At 38.5% G+C, this 27074-nt stretch overlaps 1 protein-coding gene across 1 annotated transcript; it reads left to right on the top strand.

The window, feature by feature from the left end:
* Positions 1–1564: 1564 nt before the first annotated feature.
* Positions 1565–22256, top strand: cd79a (CD79a molecule, immunoglobulin-associated alpha). The gene is made up of 5 exons (XM_028823476.2): positions 1565–2021; positions 9920–10210; positions 14107–14225; positions 19802–19870; positions 20538–22256. The coding sequence occupies exons 1-5, from the start codon at positions 1898–1900 to the stop codon at positions 20655–20657; spliced, it is 723 nt and encodes a 240-aa protein (XP_028679309.2). The 5' UTR covers positions 1565–1897; the 3' UTR covers positions 20658–22256.
* The last annotated feature ends 4818 nt before the right edge of the window (positions 22257–27074 follow it).

The raw sequence follows: 27074 nt of genomic DNA, 5'->3' as shown, positions 1-27074 counted from the left end.
CCTCCAGTGGATCTAGCTTTTTCTGAATGGAACCGGAAGCAAAGAACTGTTAGGGTCTTTAAGGTGCTATTCAATTTTAATCTCTTTCACCTGTGTACCCTTTAAGGTTAGAGCCCAAATGAGATTACCATCTCTCTCGTATGTGACAACAGTCATTGATAAAAGTGATGAACGGCTTTGTGTCACAACATGTTATCTTGAATACTTCCACAGACCCAAAAAGGTAAGTTTTTCAGAGCAGGTAGGACATCTCCCAAAAAAATATGGTTTGTGTAATTTGATCAAAAGAATTTCATATACACATGTGCCTAGCAACCACCTTACCGGCACTGTTAAGGTAAGCATGAAAGGGGATACTGTCACTAATGATGTCTTCTCTTTAACCCCCACTCCAGTTCTGACAAAAACAATCGACAAGGCATAGCCCAGCCCACCACAGCCTGAGTTAGCCATGCTCCCTTTTGCCCTCAAAGCCTTAAAAGAGGGAGTCAGCAGAAAAATCTCATTCATTTGGACTTGAGCTCACAATGAGATGGAGCCTTGAACACTAGCCATTTTTGCTGCCATCAGTTTTTTCATCAATCACAATTTATATGAGATATACCAAGAAGCAGCTGGTATCTTAAAAGGGACTCAATCACAAGGTCATAAGCAAAAAGTAATTAGTTCAGATAAGATTCAAGATCATCTGGAATTTACCAAACTAGATCCTCATTAGTGAGTACTGGTATACTAAGTAATAATGTATACTAATTTTATTTGACAGTTGGTAAGTTAATATACAGCTTATATAAACTCTATAAAGCATTTCATACTATTTCTGGCTGTTTAATAAAGACTTTATATAAGTTGTCAAATTTAGTTAAAACATGAGCGGCACATTCTTGCGTGTCACATTTTATAGCAATTTTATTACTAGTCACCCATTAGAATGGCAATCAAAAATGTACAAAAAGGAATACAGGGTTGCACTTCCAGACTCAAATTCCCATGTATCTCTGTGGGTGTCCAAACTGGGATGCCAAAAGGAGGACCACTTACATCTGTTGTATGGGCAAAAAATAGTTTCCAGCTGCCATGTTTGTCTGTCCCTTACTCTGACCTCCTGTCTGGATAAGAAATTATCCTCTTGTTCTTCTTCTTGGCTGCTTACGATCAATAGATAGATAGATAGATAGATAGATAGATAGATAGATAGATAGATAGATAGATAGATAGATAGATGAGTGCTTCTCCTTAAATTCAAATCAGTCCTTAAATGATTTATAATAAATAGACAAGAATGGCCCAATCTTATTGCAAAGGCAAACCTGCTGTTCCTAAACTGTTCCATTTATTAAGCATATGTATATTTTACGTGAAGAATGTTGAACAGACTCCCAGTGCCACACAAAACATTGTCTTTCATGATTTAGCCCTCCTAAAATTAAGGTCCTGCTACTGCATACAGATAGAGAGAGTAGATAGACACATAGGAAACAGATGTTAGAAAAGAGAGGTTTGCACGATTCAGTGGAAAGCAAACAGTATTTAAGAAGCACTGGACCATGTAGCATGTTGACAGGATGCCTGCTTGAATAAGTTAACCTCCACTTGTATTTTTAGCCTGAGGATGAAGCCGAGTACTTTGCTTAGTCCTGCCTGCTGGACACTTTAACATTTAGAGTTGTCAAGCTTCTAGACCTCTTCTTACTCATACTGCTGCACACCTTTCAGGCACACTTTGATGTGGAACTTGATGAACTTCTCAAAATTTCTACGCAATTTCTGGATTTTATTTTGACTCAGTAGCTCATTTGAGAATAGGAACTTTACCTATATTGTGAAGAAACAAACTTGATCTCTTGTTGACTCTTCAGAACAGATCTTGGACCACTGCTACTTAAACTCTTTTCACATGGCTTTGTGGGTCTCGGAATCCTTTGTTCTGGCTACTCTGGTCACAGTCAAGCATATGGCCATGTCTAAATGGCTTGGACTACTTATAATTCCAGCGTTGCTTGTTTCCTGCAGCATTGGTGGTGAGTTTAATACTGCTTTATTTTTAAATGTTCGAGGAACTTTACTCCCAAACTTCAAAGCAACATTTAGGCATCCATATTTTTATGGAATTTTTTGACCTGGAACAAATATATAAATACGTCAGAGTAATTCCATTCAGTTAGTGAATTTCCCCTTGGGATTAATAAAGTATCTCTCTATCTATCTATCTATCTATCTATCTATCTATCTATCTATCTATCTATCTATCTATCTATCTATCTATCTATCTATCTATCTATCTATCTATCTATCTATCTATCTATCTATCTATCTATCTATCTATCTATCTAATGGGGCACAGAGTGTGCAAAAAGCCAAGATGGAACTGACAAAAACAGAGCAGACTGAGCTTAATTTGTAGAAAACAAACCTGTGGAGGTCTAAAGCCCCCCTGGAGAAAGTTTGGCAAATGACAGGAAAGTGAGCTGGCCACTTAGCCCTCCCTGCCCTTTCTAACTTTACACAGTAAATCAGTTAGTGTTTGGCAGGCTGTCTTACTTTGTTGGAATCACAATGAATGTAAAAAAAATCCTGAGATATTCCAGCATTGGCTAACTCGATGTTTCCACTGGTACAATTATTGCAGCTGAAAATGTCAGATAATAAGTTCTTTAGCCAAGGTCCATGTTCAGTCAATCAGCAGGCACCTTCCATATTTACAAATCTATCTAAATATGACAGAGCTTTCACATGTATCTCATACACATAAAACACTGAAATGTGATTTTGTGGTTCAAACATATATTTCTGATACTTTGTTCTCATTTTGTAGACCATATATAGCAGTGCAATTAGTAATTGTTTCCACATTTAAAACTTATCATTTCTGTGCAAGAAACCAGTGACACCAAAGGGAAAGAAGCAGACTAAACAGGAAGTGATTGAAGCAGCAGCAGCCAAGATATACAATGCTGCATTAAACTGTTACGCTTCTGTGCTATATTAATCCATCAGATAGGGTGAAAGGCAATATCTGTGGTCAATAATCTTGATACAATTTTATAATTAAGTATTATTTTAATGCTCTTTAAACCTCCTCAATTTAAGACTGTATTTTTGAATGATCTCTATAGTGACTCCGCTTGATTGCAGAAATGATTTCCTGCTGACATGAAACAAAAGAGGACATGAAAGTATCACCTTATGCAACCAGTGAACTATTCATTCTGAGTGTGTGTAACAGCGTAAGCTCTAAACCCCTAATGCTACCGGCATAAAATATGCATGTTTTCCTTAAAAAGAAAGAATAAAAGACCAAACAAACATAGGAACAACATTTAAAGTAAATCTTATCTCTCATCAGTTTCTACTTGATAAGCTATGTGCAGGAAACACTCAAAGGCTGAGAGGTTATTGTCAGTTTCACACTTAAGGGAATCATGCATTTCACCCAGACATAAAATATGCACAATGTATTGTGACATTTAGAGATTTGTTATGTTAACAGTATATCTGCATCCTTCAAAGAGCTGCACCTCAAATATAGCATTTATAACATGTCTTTTGCTACAGGCAAGTTTACTTTTCTAACCTTCCCTCATTATCTACTCTAGAAATTACACTTTATAGTTGTAGCAAAGAAAAGCAATCAATCAAAATTGATTTACATCTTGCCTGAAGAAGGGGCCTGAGTTGCCTCGAAAGCTTGCATATTGTAATCTTTTTAGTTAGCCAATAAAAGGTGTCATTTTGCTTGGCTTTTCTCTACATTCATAATGGCTAACACGGTACAACACCCTAGTACTATAGTTGTAGCAAAGATACACAGTAGGTAGTGTTTCCAAACGTTTTTTTAAAAGAATACACCTTTAGATAATCTGAGAAGGCAATGGCAATGAGACTTTAAAATTATATTTTCACATAATGAATGGAATTCTGCCCTCAGTAAAATACTTGGTCTGATTCAACTTTAAATTTTACAATGCACACATGTCTCTTAACTCATACTACCCAAAATTTATCCAGGAGTAGACTCTAATTGCCAGTGCCAGTCAAAGCCCATTTGGAAGTGTGGATGGACGTCGCCCTTTGTTGTCCATAGCAAGTAGTCAAAAATATTAGACTTTTACCCTAGGTGTTCCAAGTGTGTGTGCCTTCAATAGCACAAACTTCAACCCTTTGTGTATATACCACAGTCTTTAAGGAGTGTGTGCCCCTTGGTGTACAGAGCATGCTCACTTTTACTGTCATAAATGGAACCCAGCGGGTAACAGTGCCCACTCATTATGATCAGAGTTTGACGATCGGATTGTCCTTCTCAATGTCTGGAGAGTGCACCCCTTGACTTTCATAAATGGCGCCATTTGTATGAGGGTGCTCTAAGTGGCCGCTTATGTTGCCTAATGGAATAACTGGTTCTGTTAATTACAAGGAATGAGATCAGGCCCTTGCTTCCACAGAACGTATGCTTTGGTGATGTTCACTGGCTTAAAACATGTAATAAAATTTTGTTTGTTTAACGCAGAATCTATAAGCTTCTAGTATAAAAGGTCTTTTTGTAGTAACTGATCAACAGGTTAATGGGCAGTCTATTATGATAAATTATACTAAAAGACTAGCGCAATCTTAAATCACTCAACTGGAAGAACCCCAAACTGCGTACTTTCATACAATGGTTAAACGATTTTGTGCTTTTGCTTACAACTAGAAATATGAGTTCCACTTTTTGAGGAAATATTGTTTATGTGGCTGGTATATATTATTTACATAACATTCCCGACAGGCTTACTCCAATTCAGGTTTGCACGGGAAGTTGAAGTATATCCCTGCAGGTTTGGGGGTAAGACAGGAACTAGATCTGGATGGAGTGATAGTCCATTGAGGTCCACTCCCGTACATGCCCACACTCACACCCATAATCACTTTTGGCTGATTTAGAATTGTCAGCTATCACAACATACATGTTTTTGGGGTTTCAAAGAAAAAAGTAGAGTGCCCAGAGTAAACCTGGATGCAGGTCTGCACTGGGTACTGCATGTCATAATAAAGCAGCTGGTACACCACTATGGCACTGTTCAAACAAGAAACAATTTGTAAACAGTGAAAATCCTTCAGATTGACATGCCTTTGTGGTTTATATCAAAGTTAAACCACATGTTGTGGAGCAGCTGCTCTTAGCAGCACATATGGAATGTATTCAGGCACGTCATGACTTGCTGTAAAGGAAATAAAACTTATTGTTGTATCACATTGATGGCACAATAAAAAAACAGTAAAGTTGAAATTTGTATTAATGAACATTTTGTGTTGATGTTAGACTTTCTGAATTAAAAACGGAGGAAACCGCTCCAGTATTGTACAGGAAATCCAACAGAGAATGACCATTTCATGACTACTTAGATCCAAAAATACACTGACAGCTTTCATCTTTCGCTCATTAATGTTATGCCATTCATATCACCATTAGTCTCCAGACTTTGCCTCTTAGTCTTGGCCCCTGTGATTCAAGATGGATGAATTGGGAATGGACCAAGAAGAATAACATTAGTCAGGTAAAAGGGTTGTCCAATGAAAGAACTCACACTTTCATGATCCAGTAACTGGTACAATAGGAGAGTACTGTAGGCTTTGCCTACTCCTACTTGACACATGAATATGTAAGAAGCTGCTTTGTCAGGTTATTGCTAAAATGTACTTGGATATATTAAGTTATCACTATTGGAACTCTTGTCCTTCCTTAAAGTTTACAGAACAATTTTTTGTTAACAGTGTCAAAGCAGCTTTCATACATTTATACATAGATTTGTGATATAAAGAAGGGTATTCAACTGCACTTGTAGCTCCAAAGAAGAAGAAAAACAATGGGATTAAAAATATTGGACTTACATTATTACATTCAATTAAAGCAGAAAAAATAGCACACCTAGGTCAACTGACTAAAATGGCAGACCCTGCCCGCTGGTTGTTACAGTTTAGTTTTACGGCTTATGTTTAAAGTGCTTGTTTTTTTGTCTTCTCTATTTCCCAGTTATTGTCATTCTTTGTGTTCTATTTTTATAATTATATTGTTCTTTTCGTTTATCATTTAATTAATTATGCATTTTCTATTATTCTAGTTCGCTATTTAGCTTCTATTTGTGTTTTTCTATTCTCTCATTTTTCTTGTATTTTGTGGGTGGATTCCTCAAGAGGCGGGGTCACCCATCCATCATAGTTAAAGCACCGCCCCCAGTCTGATAAAGGCAGACTTTGACTTGGAGTCCAATATGACTCATTTGAATGTGCTGTGGTTGGTTTTGGCAGGTCTTGTAAGTACTGTATTTCCTTGGATTTTTGTTCTTGATTTATTCTAGTGGATTTTAAATTGCTTTTGATTACCTTTTTGGTAAATCCTTTTTGGGCCTGTAAAATATTTTTTGTTGTATCTTTTTAGTATTCAAATTACAAACTGTAATGATATGATTGTATTTTTTTTAATGAACACATGGCCCTGTTGTGCTTCAGATCAATTTGTTCTTATATATATCCCCACAAAACTCCAAATTGGGTTTCATCAAATTACTAGGCCATAAAGTTTTAATAAGGCATAGAAACATAAAGGAGGCCTGGCCCTAAAACTCTTAACCAGGTGTTTAACCTGCGCAATTAAAATATACAAATATTTGTAATATACAAATTAAAAAAGCTAAAAGAACTCCATGCTCAAAGAAGAAAAACAGATTTCCTAATAATCCATCCATCTATCCACTTTCCAACCCGCTGAATCTGAACACAGGGTCACGGGGGTCTGCTAGAGCCAATCCCAGCCAACACAGGGACAAGGCAGGGAACCAATCCCGGGCAGGGTGCCAACCCAGCGCAGGACATTTCCTAATAATATAAAGTTTATTTACAAAGTGTTCAAATAAAGTCAAAATACAGAAAGGTTTTCTCAAATGAGATAATTCAAAAAATTACCAAAACCAAAATTTAAATCCTGCATCAAAAACCATTAACAGGAACAAAGTGTTCAAATCCAAAAATCAGCAAACAACAGCTAGCAAAATCCAAAGAAGTCAAAAATCAGAAGTCCAGGGATGAGAGCTAAACAACACAAACAAGATGAGGCATCTGAGGCCTTTATGTTTGCCCAGTGCTATCCCCACAGCCTTAACATTATGGAGCCAGACCCTTTTGGAATCAATATGCAAAAGACAAAGACAATAACTAATGAAATTATTATAATTCTAATCACTAATTTCTGTTATACCTCATATAAGGAAAGTCTGTCTGAGACATGAAGAGGACTATGAGAGGAAACATTAACTAAAGCCAAAATCAAAACCAGGGATCTGTCTTACTGTTCATCAGAACCAAATCACTAATCAAAGAATTGTACTAAGGAGGACCAAAGCAAAAGTTAGAAACCGTGAAATCTAAAGCTTTTAAATTAAACACACACATCATAACTGCACAAGGATATCCGCACACTTGGATGATGGCATGCCTGATGCACTGCATTTTATAGCTTTGAATTGATAACATTGTGTAATTCCCAGACATGTACTCCATAGCAACTGACATCATGTTGTGATGATGATTTCTCAAAATGGTGGAGCAGTAAGGAAAACAAAATAGTGAAGGAAATAGCACAAAATATTTTTTTTAATTACTTCAAACAATAACTGAAAATATGACGCAGTGCCACAAAAACATCATACCTGTATCGAGACACACCCATATAAAAAGAAACTGAAACACGCATTCTGTACATTTTAACACAAAGAATCATAACAAATATAAAAGCAAAATAAAGAAAGCATAAATATATTTAGCTAGCTACAGTACACTACCTGTAGAGGACAGATAATAGAACACAATTAAAAATATTTGATATCCCTTGCCTTATGTGTACACTCCAGCATTCCTCCTACACCTTTCCTCGGTATTCTCTTGTAGCTCAACCTCTTTAGCTTGCCGCTTCCTCTCTCGATCACATAGCTGTCAAGCCTGCATTTCTCTCTCTGTCATTTTGAGGTGCCTTTGACTTCCAGTAATTGTAGATGAGCCCCCATTACCTGATGTGAAAACATGATTCGTATTCTTTCAAATACTTCCTGTCTATGAAGGCAACTTGGGGTGTGCCTCGGTAGTCTTTAGCGACACAATGTTTCCTGGTTCGCTATTGTTTCTCTGTTATTGAAATGCTCCATTTTAATTCCTTTTTTCTAAAAATAAAAATAAACATTGTCATATACAGGAATTGAACTTCGCACCCATAATGTATTGCGTCATTATCCCTACCACTGAGCCACCAAAGCCAAACTGATCAATCAGATTACTCGAAGGGTTTGGAAACACACACACACAAACACAGACATAAAGACTACAGAATTTTATTATATTAGCAGTGTGTGGTCTTTGGGACAACAAACAACCCAAAGACTCCCTACCAGTTTTACTAGTGAACTTGCAGCGGTGTCAGCTAAGTGGTTTGGGACAGATCGTATCTTGTCCGAGGCGGACGTGTAGTTGAGTGCAGCTATGGCAGAAATTGAATGGGACAGGTTGGAACCTGTCACAGGCAAATGTATGGTAGATCGTTGTGTGAATGTACAACATGCATGTTACACAAAGCTGAGCTTATCTGCTTGGTTTGAATGAGAACTGAGGTACATGCAAGTGCCGAAAAAATTTAAAAGTGCATGCATGTACCATCTCACTAAGTGTAAGTCACACCTGTATAACCTTCTGCATCTTCTGTAGAATTCACACCAACTCCCGTGGCTACGATTGAGAGTGAGCAGAGCGGACTGCTCCATAAGCACACAGGTCTTTTGTAGTGAGAACTGAGGTGCAGGCAAACGTCGAAAATATTTAAAAGTGCATACAGTACATGCTCCATCTAGTGGCTGGGGTTGGGTGTGAGCAGAGCGGACTGCTCCATACACACACACACACACACACGCACAGGTCCTTCATATATATTTGTCTAATAGTAGATAACAAAAGCTCAAAAGAAATCAAATTAAAAAATCAGCAAAATAAATAAATAAATAAACAAAAGAGAAGCTAAAGCCAGGGATGGAGCAATGGTCAAACAATAACATGATTAGGGTGTTTCATCAAACAAACAAAAACACATACTATGTGCCCCAATAACTGGTCAGAGCACACTGCTCTCACATTGACACTGGCACAAGAATCTTGAGGTTTACATAAATCAAAAATAGTGAAATCAGTACATTTCACAGTCTCATGCTGCACATTTTCGCACATTTACAAAGAAACTTGCCTTTTTCTCACCCATTACTGCATTCATAGGAAAATGTATTCATGATGGAAGTGTTATAAAGAAAGCACTGAGTTAAGAGGAATGGAAGGAAGAGAAAGAGAATATTGTGGAAAATGTGAGTAGTTTTATGCTCTTTGCAGTCCATAGCAGTGAGGATTTCCTGGCGACTCTCAACACCAGCTATCTTGTAAGAAGGGTTTCATTTCTGAGGTGGTTGAGAAAAGACCATTTCAAGGCAGTGCCACCAGTCTTGCAAATATGTTTTAGTTCGCCAGCATATCTGCATGCAGTCAACTGATTGACATGTGCTCAAAACTCCTTTATGTAAGAACCTACATTACAGATCTGCTGTTACGGACCACTGTGCAGCTTAGGTGCTTGTATTGTCCTTGTTATGTTAGTTGCCGTTTCTTACATTTTTTTGGTTTTTATAACTGCACTAGATAGTAGCCATTTAAGGGACTGTTCTATTTCTATCAGTATCAGTTTGATTATTTGAAGTATATACAGTATGTATAGTATGTACTGTACATACAGTATTTGTTTTATTTAGCTTTTTTTTTGGCCCACAATGTTTTATGAAAATGTGCTACATATGGGTATATTGCTAAATATTGCTATATTTTCTTGTTGTTGTTTAAAACACTGTTTCTTTTCCAACAGTCGAATTTTCTAATGAACCACATTCCCAAACAAAATTTCTTGGTGAGTCCTGCATTTTGAGTTGTGAATACAACAACATTTATAAATCAGCAACATGGACGAAGATAAATAAGACGGAAAATAATATGACAAGAACAAAGGTGACAGACAATGCACAATGTAACCAAACTGCATCTTCTGAAGCCAACAATTGTACACTAAAGTTTTCTTCAGTCACTTTCAATGACACCGGGCTCTATTTCTGTAGTGTGGATGATGATGACTCCTTTGGCACCTACTTACGTGTTATCAGTAAGTATGAAACTTCTTAAACTTGTGTCGTTGTACATTGTAAAAAAAGTGAGACATGACAACATAAAAGGGTTGGTGCACCAGCCTGGTGACCCTGTATAATTGAAGGGCACAAGTTCAAAGTAGAACTAACTCAATGATGACCGAACAGCTGGTCAAATGGCTTCCAGGCAGGAAAGGGCAGGTCCAGAAGGGCAGGACAATGGAAGGGATGTCCAAAGTGAAATGGCTGTCAATCTTCTGTTCTTCAGAGGGTGGAAGATAGAAGGCATTAGCCAACAGTGCGAGTCCCTGGTTTGGTGTGCAACTACCATCACTAGAGCTGTCTCACAAGCACATACATGTGACAACACATATGTCAAAACTGCCAGTGTTAAATCACTAAACCTTAAAACTGTATAAATGGAAGCATTGTTTACATATATAAACTTTTGAGTGTTCATTTAATGTCACCAATTTTACTCTGTATAATAATGTTTCTAATCATCTTCTTTGTGTCTCACTGTGTATGCTGGATACTGTTACAGCTGACCTCTTGATTATTGAAAAATACAGTATACAGTGGGTAGCTCTGTTGCCTCGCAGTTAGGAGACCTGGGGACCTGGGTTCGCTTCCCGGGTTCTCCCTGCATGGAGTTTGCATGTTCTCCCTGTGTCTGCATGGGTTTCCTCCGGGCGCTCCGGTTTCCTCCCACAGTTCAAAGACATGCAGGTTAGGTGGATTGGCGATTCTAAATTGGCCCTAGTGTGTGCTTGATGTGTGGATGTGTTTGTGTGTGTCCTGCGGTGGGTTGGCACCCTGCCCGGGACTGGTTCTTGCCTTGTGCCCTGTGTAGGCTGGGATTGGCTCCAGCAGACCCCCATGACCCTGTGTTCAGATTCAGCGGGTTGGATAATGGATGGATGGATGGATGGACAGTATACTTACAATATCCATCCATCCACCATTAAACCTACTGAATTCATTTCAAGATTAGGAGCCTGAAACAAACATAGTAACTCTAGATGGGACAACTGTCTATCACAGAACCCACTTCTACACACCAACACTCATACAGGACCAATTTACAGTCACCAGCAATGTTCCCTCTAAGCTGAGCACGTGAATTCGCTCACACGAATTCAGAGCTCATACTTCCCGCACGATCGCTCATTCCGACGGCGTCGCTCGTACTTATCGCACAATCGCTCACTCCGACTGTCGGAGTTGGTGCTCATAAAGTTTTGGCTTAAACAAAATGTCGCTCATAAACAATGTTTTTTGCTCACTATATGCTACTCCTTAGAGGGAACATTGTTCACCAGTTAAGTTAAAATTCATGTTTTTGGGGTATACTTGGATAATGAAAGTTTATGGAGAAAAGCCCACATAAACACTGGGAAAACATGCAATTTGCACCATATGAACCTGAAACTGTGAGTACTAAAGTCCTCTTGAATTTATGCATATAATTATGGACATGTACTATAATAATGGGCACACTCACTATTGCCAGGTGAGCATGGCACATACAGTATGATAAAAATAGAATACACTTTAAATTTATTATTGATTTATGACAAGGATTCAGCGGGTTGGAAAATGGATGGATGGATGGACAAAGTCATGCTCACTTTATGCTATCCACACATCTGAAACCAACATCACAGTATGAAACATAGGGACCTGGGATTGATGTGCTAGGATGTTGACAGTTAAGAACAACTTGCTCTTAGGTATGCGAGTAGCCAACAGTTTCTTGAAATTTTGTGAGGCACAGGACAAAAGGACAAACTCTCTTATGTGAAGTTTGCACATGTTCTTAGCTAGAACATCTATCTATCTATCTATCTATCTATCTATCTATCTATCTATCTATCTATCTATCTATCTATCTATCTATCTATCTATCTATCTATCTATCTATCTATCTATCTATCTATCTATCATCCTCATGTGTCCTGAGTCTCTATATCTGCCTTCAATAATCATTTTTGTTTAATAACTCCAGATGACATCTTCTGACTTGCAGCCTACTATTTTTAAAATCAGTTTGCAAATGTTTGCACTCAGGGAAGTATGAAATTTGTGTTGTTTTCAAAATATCTACTCATTTTCCACTCTCACATTTTGCTAATATGGAACACGGGAACCTGTAGCTACGAGTGCAAGATCCCAATGTCCTGGCTAAGTTGTTCAACACAGTCTAGTTATTCTGCCCCACCTATCATCCCCTGTCTCTAATTGGCTAACTATTTTTCTCCCCCTTCACCACCTAACAACTAATGTGTGGTGAGTGTACTGGCACGAAATTGCTGCCATCACTTCATCCAGGTGAATGCTGCACATTAGTGGTGTTTGAAGTGGCTTCCCACTCACTATATAGAATAGTGAGAAAAGTGTTATATACAGTAAATATAAAGAATTATTATTATTAATACTGGATGCACCACCAACACTGGGTAGGATGTTAGTCTATTGCATGTGGCACATTTACACTTGACCCACTGTACCTGACAGTTTATGTTTGGACCAATATAGAAAATAAGAATCTAATGAGGAAACCCACTTGTACACTAAGAGGACATGTACACTACAACCTAAAGACATGACAGCATGGGACAATACCCTACCTCAAATGGGCTGAGTTGGCAGTGCTAACCAAGATATGCACAATGCATCTCAAATTTCCCCTTCACACTAAATAACTATAGTTGCAAGTTGTGGCCCATTTTAGCAAATTCTAATATGGTGTACAGAAGACTAATGAGTTTTTTCATTTCAAAAGAAATTACATTGTTATCTTTGATGTGGAGAAAACAAGAAATTGAAATGTATTTAATGCAGAACAACCCACACATACACAAAGGAGAGGTATGCAATTGGGACAAGAAGGTCGTTGTTGTTCATTCGGAGGAAGGCTAGGGGGTTAGGGTTGTTTTGGATTAAGTGCTAAAACTTGCAGGACTCCATTGATCTTTCATAAAAGTAGTTCAGTGACAAATCAAAATGTCCAAATGCTCACTCATTCTATCAGTCTAGCACATATTTTAAGGAATAGAGTGGTGTTGCCGATACCTGCAAAAGTGTCATTTGTAAGTAGGATTGAGCAGTTGTTAGTGCTTCTGCTTAAATACTTATGCTTAGTCTTGAGATTCTCGTTTCAGCTTTAGCCTTGGTCATTATCTGAAAAAGAAAATATATATTCTCCTATTGTCCATGTTGGTTTTATTTTCATACTACAGTTTCCCCCAAGTTAAATTAAGTGGCCCAGCAAATGAATATGGGTGTATGTGTATTCCAGTATGTGCCCCGCTGTCAACTGGTGTCTTGTAATGAGAAAGTTGGAATAGACTTGGCTTCCAGTCACCCTGAAAAAAAGCTCTGAAGATTTGTTTTCCACCCACAAAGTCTCAAAGATGTATAACTTAGGTTAATTGTTCATGTATTAAGTTTCAAAACTGTTTAATCCAGTTTAGAATTGCAGGGAGATAGGAGATGGGAAGGAGATCTACACCAGTTGCCCTGGCCACAAGGCAGGAAACAGGAACGATCCTTAATAGTGACAATTTATAGTTGACAATTAACCCAATATGCATATGTTTGGGATTTGAGAGTGAAAACCAGTACCTGAGAAAAATCCATACAGATAGTGTGCAGGATTTGAACCCAGGACACTGGACCAATAATGCATCTCCTTGCCTCCTTTAGGTTAATTATGATCCCTAAATTAATCTACTGTTCAGTATATCTCAAAACAGTGATGGCTTCAATAAAAGCATGATGGTGACTTTTTTAAAGATTCAGCGGAGTATGAGGCTGAATTTGCTTTTGTATTCTTGTATAAAAGTAAGACAGGTTAACTGAGCACCATCTATCCATCCACTCTACATTTCACTTATAATTATTTTTACAGGTCTACCTTCTAAACGAATTCTGAACTTGAACGAGGATGCAAAGAACAAAATCATCACCATTCAGGGAGTGATTCTTTTTCTTTGTGTCATCATACCAGGACTCATCATGCTCATCAACGTAAGTTTGACTCCAGTCTTTACTCTTTACTATTGTATGTTCAAAGACACCATTGGCAATGGACTTGAAGTAAGGTAATGAGGCTAAGATTTTATAGCTAGAGCAACTAGGCACTGCGTTCTTTCCAGGACTTTTTTTTATAGATCACACCCCTAATTTAGATGTCATAACTTATTCTTAAATTTTTTTCAATTTATTTTTGATGTTGATAATTTCTCACTATAGTAACTTACGCAGACTTTACACTTTTTCATACATGGTACCTTGCCAGCTGTACAGAATCACACTAAATTTAACCATGAAGCATATTGGATTTATTCACAGCAGACAAGATCTGACCAATCATGTGTCATGTGAGTGCAAAGCTCATACCTCAAAAGATTTCAAGAATTCAATTTTATCTCAGTGGCCAATTACACAATAAGTTTCCGGAGCACTTTACATCAAACAAAAGGTAGTGCAATATAAATATAAAATAACAAATATACAATAATAACATAAAACATTACAGATTGTGGATTACATAAAAGGAATTTATATAAATACATTAACAAATTTAATTAAAAGCCTATGTTGAAGTCATTATTTGTGCCTTTTTTATTTTTCTTTGGTTCACTTTTGTGAAATCTTTTACTTTTTCCTTTTCTTTGTGGATCTTCCAGTATGAGGAATTGAATTACTTACTTATTTTGTGACTCCTGGCTTGTTTGGAGTGCACAAAAATGAAATGTCTTACTATACTTAGTTTGTGTACTGTACAGTTGTTAATCACGTTGCTATGCGGGAAAAACGAAAGTCACAACTTGTGATGTCACCGTAGAGAGGGTATACAAGGTTGGGTTTGTGTACTTTCTGGTTGTCCAAGATTCTGGATGGCATCATAAAATGCTTGTGCTGTTTATAACGATTCAAAGCATCAACTTTAGCACTCCGATAAACTTTGAATAAGGTTTATTTATTGAGTTTAGTTTGCTAGGTTATTTTGACTTACTCTTTTGCCATTTGTATAAAACTTTTGACAATTTTTGGTTTGTCCATCTCCTGGTCCTAAGACATTTTTTCTTGTTCTGCCTAATTCCATCAGATTGCACGCAAATATAATAGCAATAAATCCAAACAAGTAAAAAATAAAGCTCCCAGAAAGAAAAAAAACAAACTGGCACCTCCAACTTAATAAGAACATGCTCAGATTATAAAGTACACTGCATTGTGCTTGTATATAATTTTCTTGCCTTCAGTACTTTTTTCTCATTTGACTCTTTAAACTTTTTTCATTTTTCTCAGTACAAACATTTCCATTTTTCTGTTAATTTTGTTTTGGACCAGCATTATGACATGATTAAATTAATTATCATTTGTCTTTATTTTACATTGACGCCATCTTGTTTTGTTATGGGCATCCCTATTTTATGCAAGGATGCGACTGCAGGTTGCCAAGTAAGTGTGATCTTTGAAGTGATGATATTTAAGCCAGCTACTCAGTAAATTCACTGCCCAAGTTTGATAATGACCAGTACTACATGTGCTATTTAAAGTGTCTCAGTTTTCAAATTCTTTGGCTATCATCTTATGACTGTTTCTTGACATTGATTTTGCTTCACATTTGGATTTAGAAGTTTATTAGCCTTTCATTCCTGGTTTTAGCAATATTTGTCATGCTTATTTATTTACGGGATAATCTTCTGATCCATTTTCAAAATTTTCTCCATAGTCTGCCAATTTTCTTCTTTCTACAGAATAGTCAATTACACTACCATTGCCAAATGGATTTGATGTAAAGTTTTGACACTATGGTTACTGATCTACTTCATTTTTTGTTGTCATTGTTGGTCTGATGTGTAACACATAGTCTACAGAGCCCTAATAAAGAAAGTTTTATGACGTGATTGGTTGTGTAAGAGATCCTTCTAGTTTTATCACGTTTGAATGATCTTTCAAACTTTTTGTCTGTGTGGACATTGTCAACATGGCAGAAGATATGGGTGCGTGTTCTAATACAGGCATTATAGAAAATAATTTAAATATACAGTCATATGAAAAAGTCTGGAAACCCTCTTAATTCTTTGGATTTTTGTTTATCATTGGCTGAGCTTTCAAAGTAGCAACTTCCTTTTAATATATGACATGCCTTATGGAAACAGTAGTATTTCAGCAGTGACATTAAGTTTATTGGATTAACAGAACATTTGCAATATGCATCATAACAAAATTAGACAGGTGCATAAATGTGGGCACCCCAACAGAGATATTACATCAATACTTAGTTGAACCTCCTTGTGCAAATATAACAGCCTCTAGATGCCTCCTACAGCCTTCGATGAGTGTGTGGATTGTGGATGGAGGTATTTTTGACCATTCTTCCATACAAAATCTCTCAAGTTCAGTTAAATTTGATGGCTGCCGAGCATGGACAGCCTGCTTCAAATCATCCCATAGATTTTCAATGATATTCAAATCAAAGGACTGTGACGGCCATTCCAGAACATTGTACTTCTCCCTCTGCATGAATGCCTTTGTAGATTTTGAACTGTGTTTTGGGTCATTGCCTTGTTGGAATATCCAACCCCTGCGTAACTTCAACTTTGTGACTGATGCTTGAACATTATCCTGAAGAATTGGTTGATATTGGGTTGAATTCATCCGACCCTCGACTTTAAAATGGGCCCCAGTCCCTGAACTAGCCACACATCCCCACAGCATGATGGAACTTCTATCAAATTTGACAGTAGGTAGCAGGTGTTTTTCTTGGAATGCATTGTTCGTCTTCCGCCATGCAAAGCTCTTTTTGTTATGACCATCCATCCATCCATCCATCCATCCATTATCCAACTCGCTATATCCTAACTACAGGGTCACGGGGGTCTGCTGGAGCTAATCCCAGCCAACACAGGGCACAAGGTAGGAAACAAACCCCGGACAGGGTGCCAGCCCACCACAGGGCACACACACACACACACACACACACACACACACACACACACACACACACACACACACACCAAGCACACACTAGGGACAATTTAGGACCACCAATGCACCTAACCTGCATGTCTTTGGACTGTGGGAGGAAACCAGAGCAACCAGAGGAAACCCATGCAGACACGGGGAGAACATGCAAACTCCACGCAGGGAGGACCCGGGATATTATGACCAAATAACAAAATTTTTGTCTCATCAGTCCAAAGCACTTTGTTCCAAAATGAATCTGGCTTGTATAAATGAGCATTTGCATACAAGAAGCGACTCTGTTTGTGGTGTGAGTGCAGAAAGGTCTTCTTTCTCATCATCCTGCCATACAGATGTTCTTTGTGCAAATTACGCTGAATTGTAGAACGATGTACAGATACACCATCTGCAGCAAGATGTTCTTGCAGGTCTTTAGACGTGATCTGTGGGTTGTCTGTAACCATTCTCACAATCCTGTATATATGCCGCTTCTGTATTTTTCTGGGTTTAACAGCAACTGTGCCTGTGGCCTTCCATTTCCTGATTACATTCCTTACAGTTGAAACTGACAGTTTAAACCTCTGAGATAGCTTTTTGTAACCTTCCCCTAAACCATGATACTGAACAATCTTTGTTTTCAGATCTTTTGACAGTTGCTTTGAGGATCCCATGCTGTCACTCTTCAGAGGAGCGAAGCACAACTTGCAATTGACCACCTTAAATACCTTTTCTCATGATCGGACACACCTGCCTATGAAGTTCAAGGTTTAACAAGCTAATCCAACCAATTTGGCGTTGAAAGTAATCAGTACTGAGCAGTCAGTTACATGCATTCAAAACAGCAAAATTACAAGGGGACCCAAATTTTTGCACAGCCAGTTTTTCACATTTGATTTAATTTCATACAACTAAATACTGCTTCATTAAAAATCTTTGTTCAGAAAACACCCCAGTACTCGGATGTTCCTAGGAAATGAAAGACATACCACTGTTATCTTTTTTGTTGAAAGTAGAGTAAATTATTATGCAGGCTGAGAGGGGTTCTCAAACTTTTTCATATAACTGTATAACAAACACAGGGATGGAAGAGAAAGAGACAATACACAGAAACAGATGGATGTATTTAGAGCATCTAGGCAAAACCCTATGTTATTAGGAGTCACAGCAAACACCTCCAAATGAACAAACATGTCCATATAATAGGGCAAGTTACAGCTCACTTTGCCCTGTCCCTATTGCTTGCATTTGAGACAATTGTGCTCACACTTCTTTTTCACATACCTGGTATGTGTGACCAACTCCTTGTAATCTCTTCTCCACTATACTGGTTCCTTTAACTCTTAACTCCTCACACTCCTTGACTTCTCAGCATGCAAAATTTCTTAGCTTTCTCCAGTAGGTTCTTCTTTATTTCACCACCAGCATATCCTAAATTCTTCCATTCTATTTGAGAGGTCCCATCAATGAAAGGTCTACTTTGGAGCTCCCTCTCAAAACTCCTGGTTAAATCTCCTACCAGGATTCTAACCCCTATAAGGAGTTTCCCACAAGGCAGCGGAATAGACTTTCCGCTTCTTTCTGGAACAAGTCAAGTCAATTGGGCTTTATTTTCATACCAACTACAGACATACATTGGTACCCTATAAAGTGGTAGGAAATTACATTTCACAAGGCTACAGTGGAAAATTTGAACAATAAATATAACAAAACAACAATACAGAGGAGTGGGTAATTTTATGTAAGGTATTGTAGCACAAGGAACAACAACTGTACAAATCGACATCATGTAGATAAACAGCAATCAGTTATGACAGAAGATGAACAATGGACAAGGAATGCAAAGGAATGCAGAACAGAAGAATTAATTATATAAGAGCTTATGATAAGTGGGCACACACGGACAGGGGGTTGCACTGTGTTTAAGAGATTGACTGCCGGTGGGATGAAGCTGCTGTTCAGTCTGGCAGTGTTGATCCATAGGTTCTACCACTTTCTACTGGATGAAAGCAGGGAAAGGAGTTTGTGTGAGGGAAGGGGTAAGATGGATCATCACAATGCTGGAGGCTTTACAGATGTGGTCCTTTGTGAAGATGTCCATAATTGACAGGAGATTAATCCAAATGATGGTCTCTATAGTGAGCATTATATGTTGTACTGACATACCAAGACAGTGATGCAACTGGTTAGGTCAATTTCAGTGGTGCCCCTATAGAATGTAGTGAGGATATGGCGTGGAAGGCTTGCCCTCTTCAGTGGGTGCAGAAAGTGGGGTCACTGCTGTGCTTTCTTAGTCAAGAAGGAGGTATTGATAGACAACGTCATTCCTCCACCAGGTGCACACCAATATCATGTCATTGACTATTTCACATATCTGGATATACTTACTATTTAAGTAGTTTATCCACCCGCTGCTAGACTATTAAGATAATGCAATTACATATTTGGATCAAGCCACCCAACTAAGCACCACACCTGACTTTCCAAACTGTCATATACTGGTTCCATTATAATCTTATTACCTTGTGTTTATCAGCTTTCGTTCCTCCTGTAAGTCATGCAGTTCTCCAGTGACACCATCTCCTTATGCTTCCACGCCTATTGACCTCTCCATTCTCATATTTTTTCTACAGGCAAGACGGAACATCAAAATATTCACAAAAATAAAACACAAGGAAGAAGATGATGACAATCTTTATGAGGTACTGGTCTCTGCATTGGGTTAAATTGCTGTGTGGTATAGAGTCTTCATTGTTAAACTGTTTCACCTTATAAAGGGTGAAAGTGAGTCCAATTTAAAATTTAGATAGCTGCTCATATTTTTAAGCCCATTTGTTTTCCAGGATTTCAAAGTCAGCAGGTAAGAACAAGATCTGTCAATAATAAGGTAGCTGACAGATAACACGTTCCATACCACATATGCTGGTCAGGGCTTGTCATAGAAGAATTATTTTAATTAATTAACTATAATTGGGAGAAAAAAGAATTGGGGAAATGTAACCATCATTTTTCCACAAATACTGTTTGTTTCACATACCCTTTGTTATTAGTTGTCATATTTTTAACATTATTTTTAGTAATGAAAATATATATTGGTTCATAGTTATTGACTGTTATATGATTGGACGTTGATTTGTTTAAAATGTAGCCATTGATTTGCATTAGCGTGATATCAGGCAGTTAGTTCTTCATTCTGCCTTACAATTATGCTGCAAAAGGGAGCTGAAGCATTACAGAAACATACTGTACTTCCATCACACTGTAAGATTGCAGAGCTGAATGTTAAAGTTGTGCATTTGTGAAACTTCTTGTGTCCCTGATAGTTAATGATTACTCATTTTCACATTTCATTTTCTTGGGATTTTGTAGGGTCTGAACTTGGATGACATGAACTCTATGTACCATGACATCTCCCACAGCAAAGCTCACAGCCCATACCAGGATGTGGGTAGAATGCACAGCTCTGATAGCCAGCTGGAAAAACCATGATTCAGTGAAGAAGACGCCAAATGCTAAACTCCCCTTGCACTGACTCGCCCCACCTAAAAAATCCGGAGCCTGATTGGCTCAGCTGAGTGCAGATACTTTGACCCTTGACCTTGAATCCCAGCTGCCAGACTGAACCAAAGTTTTGTGGAACTGCTGCTTTTGAGCACTCTGATAACTCCTGTTTCACCTTTTCCAAGATTTCTTAATTTCCATGATGCAACAGTGCCTAGAGCCAGCCTGATAATGTAATACTTAGCTTTTATATAGTACATGTGCAGTGTGCAAGCTAATTAAAATGAATTAGACCAACATGATTTTGGGTATTATTTTAAATTTCAACCACACAATCAGCTGTAGATTATATAAATCTGGCCATTGCTTCTTCAATATTGCAGTCCCTGTTGAGGAGAAATTAACCTTCCTCTTCATACAGTCTGTTTTGCCGGAAGGTGAGCAGTAACTGAATGTGTATACTGGGTCATCTTTAAATTAATCAAAAGCTCATGTACTATTAGGTGAAATTTTTAGGATTATCCCCACTTTTTTTATCACAGATATGACGCTTTACCTGTTGTGAAGGGTTCCCAAGCTTTATTATTTGTATTGTCATTCACACATTCAAGGGCTGGTGCTTCTGCCTTACAGCTTCACAAGACTGGGTTCAAATTCTGACTTGGTTGGTGTTTGTGTAGAATTTGCCACTTCTCTTTGTCTATGTGTGTTTAGGTGCTCCAGTTTGTTTCTCACACCCTAAAAATGTGCATGTTATACTTACTGGCTACTCAAAATGTTACTGAGTAAGGATATGCAGGCAAATATTTACTTCCCCCTTAGGCACTGATAACTACCTTGGCACTATATGCTACCATAGTGAACACCAATGCTCCCAAATGTAAAACTAGAAAATGAAATTCTAAAAATTAATAGATGGTTAAAGGTAAGCATTTGAAATGGCCCATGAATCTTAACAACATTCAGAAACATATGGAAATGGGGTAAATTTTGTAGCATGTAAAAACTTCCTTTTTTCTAAATCTGCTTATGTTACTCTTTTAAATACTCAGCTAACTCCTTCTTAGCTTTCTGAAGTCAATGAACTCTGTTGCATTGAGAACCACATGAATGGCATTGAGGTTCTTGCTAGCTTTGAAAGAGGAATGCCAGCCTTCTGTCCCAGACACACCTCCTGACTGCATCATCTTTTATTTCTTTGTTTCCTTTGTGGGCAATGCCAAGAAATTGTACTGCAACATCGCATCAACATGAACTTTAGGAAAGTGATAAATACAGAACAGCTACTGTACATTGAAGACAAAATTAGGGAAGTTAAAGAAGCAACTAATTAGGAAGTTAACAGAAAATAGCTTATATGACACAATAATAAACCCTCATTTCATTTCTCATCTCATTTTTCTGGACCGCAGACTTCCCTTTCCCTATAAACTGTCACCAGTGGGTTTGTTGAGATTCCCTGGCACTTTTAGGGCAGTGGCACTCAGAATTTTGGAGTCCACAACCAAGGTGTTATATATCAGCAAGGAATTTTATTCCAGGCTCAAATACAATTTTGTGAATTGTATTATTATTTCTGTTCTTTGTTTTGTCCTTTTCTATTTAATATGAAGTTTTATTTTATGTCATGAATATATGTATTTCTTTTTTGTATTTTCTACCCTGTCCCCTTTATGTGAATCCCCAGGGAGCAGAACCATATAATGATGCAGCTCGGGGGCTGCCTCAGCAGTATGCAGTATAAAGAGAAACTGCAGTAACACTGCAGCACTGGCATTGAGATGTTGTTCTTGTCTATTCATTTTGTGTTTTTCTCTCTGGATTTCCTGGTTTTGACGCTCTGCTCTCAAATTAAGATCATTTTCCTGCTTTACAATTTTAGGATGTGTTCGCTTTTAGGTTTGCCTTTTAGTAAACCCTACTATTTTCTCCTACCTTTTTGATACTCACTTTTGAACTATTTTAATAAATATTTAAATGGCAAAAGAATTTTGTTCAGTTCTTTGGCTTAGTTTTTCCCTCTTTCCCTTTGAATATTTGTGAATTTTAGACTGCCTCTATTATAGGTGTGTAAGCAGGATGGAAGCCTGCCAGTTTAGTTTGGGTAGTGATGCTTGCAGGTCTGTTTACATTATAAATTGTCCCACAAATGAGACATACTCGGATAAAGGTTTGGGGCAGCCACCCGTATGATATGGTATCCTGGCTGCAAAGTTGTTTTTCTGAAATAAACAGCACTGATGTGAACACAATTGAGTCCAAGACAAGACTGAGGAATTAGGAAAAGGGGCAGGTTTTTAAAGGGGAAGACAGGAAGTGAGGTCATAAGGATCAGGGTCGTGTTTGTTCTCCCATTGGTTCGAGTGACGTCAGAGGGGCCGGAGCCAGTAAGGTCTCCTTCCATTGCTTAGTCCCGGAAATGATGTCACGAGAGCCAGGGTGGAATCTCCCGGGAATGGTCTGCAGGCAAGAGAGAAAAAGAGTCAGTGCACTCTGCCACCTCCCGGCATGTCTCAGAACTGCCGTCACTCAAGCCCTTTAGCTGCCTCCCATGCACATGTGTGTGACAATATATATATATATATATATATATATATATATATATATATATATATATATATATAATACAATATATATATATATTTTAACAAAGGCGCTATATAGGCGCCCGACCCGACACAGATAGACACAGAGGCACGTACCAAATACAACCAGACTTTATTTTTCTTCCCCCGTGGGCGCACGTCTTCCCCATGACCCACAGGCAATACACAGTCCACAAGCACTATTCCAACTCAGCAACAACCTTTCTTTCCTTTACCACCACTCCTCCTCAGGCTTAGTCCTCCTCCTCACGACTCTGGCTTCTCTAGTGGTGGTGGCTGGCCCTTTTTATATCCCACCCGGAAGTGTTCCAGGTGCTTGACCACCTGGTCCTAATTGCCCTTCCGGGTGGAGCTGAAGACACGTCCAGCCAGGCTGCTGACTCCATGCAGCTCCCCCTAGCGGCCATCCGAGCCCCCAACCAGGCTGTGGAGGACTCCATCTCCCATGGAGCCATGCGACGGGTTGGGGAATCACTGTCCGCCAGGGAGGCTGCCACCAAACGTCCCGGGGGAGGTATTGAGCTGCCCATGGTTGCTCCCCCGGAACAGATGCAGAAGGGGCGTCCCTGCCGGGCATGGGTTATATATATTGTGGGAAGCAGCCCGGACACAGACAGACGGACATCATTTTGTCACCCAGCACACGTTTATTTACAATAAGTACAAGTATGAACACACTCAAAACCCAGTGCCGCAGCACCAATCACCACAGTCCAGGCCCTCAACAGATGCCTTTCCTTCAGACCGCCTCCTTCTCTCTCCTTCCAGACCTCGTCCTCTTCCACCCGACTCCAGCCTTGAATGAAGGGAGGCGGCCCCTTTTATCTTCCCCCGGATGTGCTCCAGGTGTGCTCCGGCAATCTTTCACTGACACGCCCCAGTGTGGAGGAAGTGCCGGCTGTATCACCGGAAGCACTCCGGGTGTCCCTGCTCCTTTTCCCCCCAGCACTTCCTGGTGTGGCAGAAGTGCTGAAGTCCAGGGCTCTCCAGGCATTGGGGCGCCCCCTGGCGGTGACCACGGGCCCCTACAAGGCTGAGCTTCAAACCTCTGCACTCGTGGCCCCCAAAGCAACCAGGGCGGTCGCCCCCTCATGGTCTGGAGGAGGCGTGAGCCCTCCTCCGGTCCTCTCGGGCGTCCCAGCTGGGTACCACTCCCAGCCGCATGCCACAATATATATAGTTTTTTCTATCTTTTTGTGTGCCAGGTTCAGAACACAATACATTGGCTACAGGCATTGGTGTACCCAGATTGACTGGTGATGAAAAAGAATTACAGAACTACAAAAACACCCAATTAGAAAGTTATAAAGGAATAAAATGTCTTTAGGAGTATCCCATGTTACAGCAATATAAGTTTAACCCCTTGATATACAAATGTAGATGCTATGATTTGGTTTATTTTGAATTTTTTATCGGATTTTCATTTACTCTGGTGATTTATTTTGTATTTCTGTCTATTCATTTTTATTAATTATTACCTCTGGAAATTAGTATTAATTACTGTATTTTGTCATTATTTTTGTGACACTGCTCCGCCATTTGTTTTGCTACTGGGTGCTCTTGGTTACTGGAGGTTGTGGTTTTGAACATCACTGTGCCTGACATCACTGATGCGATGCTTTAAATACCAGGCATGACAAAGTTTAGTATCCATGATTAAGGATAAAAACAAATTGCTTTGTGCATTACAATTTGAATTGTGGGTTTTGTAATATCTTACTTTTCTTTTTACCTATGATTCATGGGTTTTGCTTTGGCTTTGGTGTTTAGAATTAACATCTTTCTGGTATTGACCTGTTTCTGGCACTTTGGCTTTGATTCATCTCCTGGTTTATTATTCTAGTTCATTCTCATGCTTTTCAGCCTGTGCTCAGAATATTGGTTTTGATTTTTTAACTGTGATTTTGTTTAGTGATTTTGGTTTTCATGTTCTAAGAATTCCTCTTCCTGGTTACAAACTTTGGCCTGTTAAAAGACAATGTTCAACTGTCGCATTACTGTCATTAGTGGAACAGTAGTGAAGGAAGCCATCTGTTAGGATTTATCACTGTTGAACAAGCTGTTTATCTGTTCAGAGTTTCTCTCATTATGTTATAAATACTATGTTTTGGAAAAGGGATTTTGGTTTATTGCTAAATGGGGTACCAACATTGTCCTGACGTGTCCTAAAGCGCTTCATAAAAATAAAAGCTTGGCCCAAGTGGGTGTCCTTTTAATATCTCCTTTTAAAGAATGTGAAAAATACACATTCTTGTGGAGAAATAAACAAGAGAGAGAACATGTTAAGGGTTGGGGAACCGTCCCCATATAATCTCCAAAGCCAAGGAGATCAGCAAAGGTCTGATACTGAGATTTAAAAGAATAACCAAAACAGCAGATATCATATAACAGGTGGAATGAGTTTATACAGAATTGAAACCGGAAGTTCAATAGGCTGAGGAGATGAGGATAACGTGGACAATAAGTGGCAGGGTAGACGTCATCAGGAGTCGCTGGAAGTGGTAACATTGGAGAGGGGCCAGAGGGAGTCAGCAGGGACAGACGTAGGAATTAGATGAAGGACCAGGAATGGAAGTTAGGTCGTCTATGAGTGTCAAGATGATGAGTAGCGGAGTGGAACTTTAAGGTGTTGTTGGTTTGTGTTCTTCTCATTTTCTGCTGAAGAAAAGAGAGAGGCATTTATACTCTGTCTTAAACCCACGTCTCTCGCTCTTTCACACTTCATTGGGCCCATTGGCTACTCCCTAATTGTGCATGTGTGACAACAGATAACAGATGATTTAAGTTTTTTTGTTTCTAAAAGTAACTTATCAGATATATGTTTTGCAACATTTTGACAATCTGTAGAGTGTCATACACCATCCATTGTAAATTAAACTTTAAATGTCTTGACACTGATTGAAATAGACGATTATAAGATTAAAGGATAATGACTGCTGTAAAATATACTACAGAAAACAGTAAAAACATACTGTATCACAACATTCTCATCCACACATAATCCATTCCAGTGTTGCGGGACTGCACAACTACTGCATGTTTTCAGAAAATTGAATTACTGGTCAATACTGTGTTACCTGTTAGTTGAAGCCTTTACATGCACACGTTTTTAAGTCATGCAGTGATATGGCACCATACAGTTAGCTATTTTGACACAATTGTTTTCTTCTGGTAGGAATTGTCGATGGATAAACTCTCTTCCACTTATTCATAACAATGTCAGAATCGCAAAACAACAGTTCAGTAGTGTCATTTTTTCGAATTCAAAACTAAAATAGCTTTACTTTATTGTTCAATGCTTTCTGACTGATGGTACACAGAGAAGAAAAAGAATCAAAGCCATCAAAGGAGACAAAGAATAAAATGTTATTACTTGCTGTGGCAACAAGTATTGTTGTAGTTAATACTTCAAATGTGATGAATCTATAAAGTTTATGTGCCTCATTAAGACTGATATTGTGCCGAGTCCTTTTAGCTGGAAAAACATTGGTGTCCTCCCAACATGTGAACTGGCTCTTCAAAGGCTCCTCTCAGAATTAATGTGTGAGTCTGCACTGATGGAAAACAGAACACCAAGTCCCCTCATAATGCAATACAACCAACTACACAACAGCATGTGCTCCTTGTAAGTATACACAACCTGATATGTGATTAAATATTTTTTTTTCCTGATTACCAAAATGAACCATAAGTTTAAAAAAACATTTAATGCTGCATATCTGCGTGTTTCTTGGCAAGAAATTAATAACACATATACAACAAAAAACTTTTGATACAGTACTAAGATGAATGGTCACTA

The sequence above is a fragment of the Erpetoichthys calabaricus genome, chromosome 17 (assembly GCF_900747795.2).
Source record: "Erpetoichthys calabaricus chromosome 17, fErpCal1.3, whole genome shotgun sequence".
In the NCBI taxonomy this organism is placed as follows: Eukaryota; Metazoa; Chordata; class Cladistia; order Polypteriformes; family Polypteridae; genus Erpetoichthys; species Erpetoichthys calabaricus.
The sequence above is the reverse complement of the archived record's forward strand: the minus strand, read 5'-3'. Positions and strand labels throughout refer to the sequence as shown.

Excerpts from the sequence above, each read along its gene's own strand:
- cd79a (XM_028823476.2), top strand. The coding sequence starts at position 1,898 with ATGGCTTTGTGGGTCTCGGAATCCTTTGTTCTGGCTACTCTGGTCACA. Across the intron at positions 10,211-14,106 it reads CACCTACTTACGTGTTATCA|GTCTACCTTCTAAACGAATT; the intron begins GTAAGTATGAAA and ends TTATTTTTACAG. Across the intron at positions 19,871-20,537 it reads ATGATGACAATCTTTATGAG|GGTCTGAACTTGGATGACAT; the intron begins GTACTGGTCTCT and ends GGGATTTTGTAG.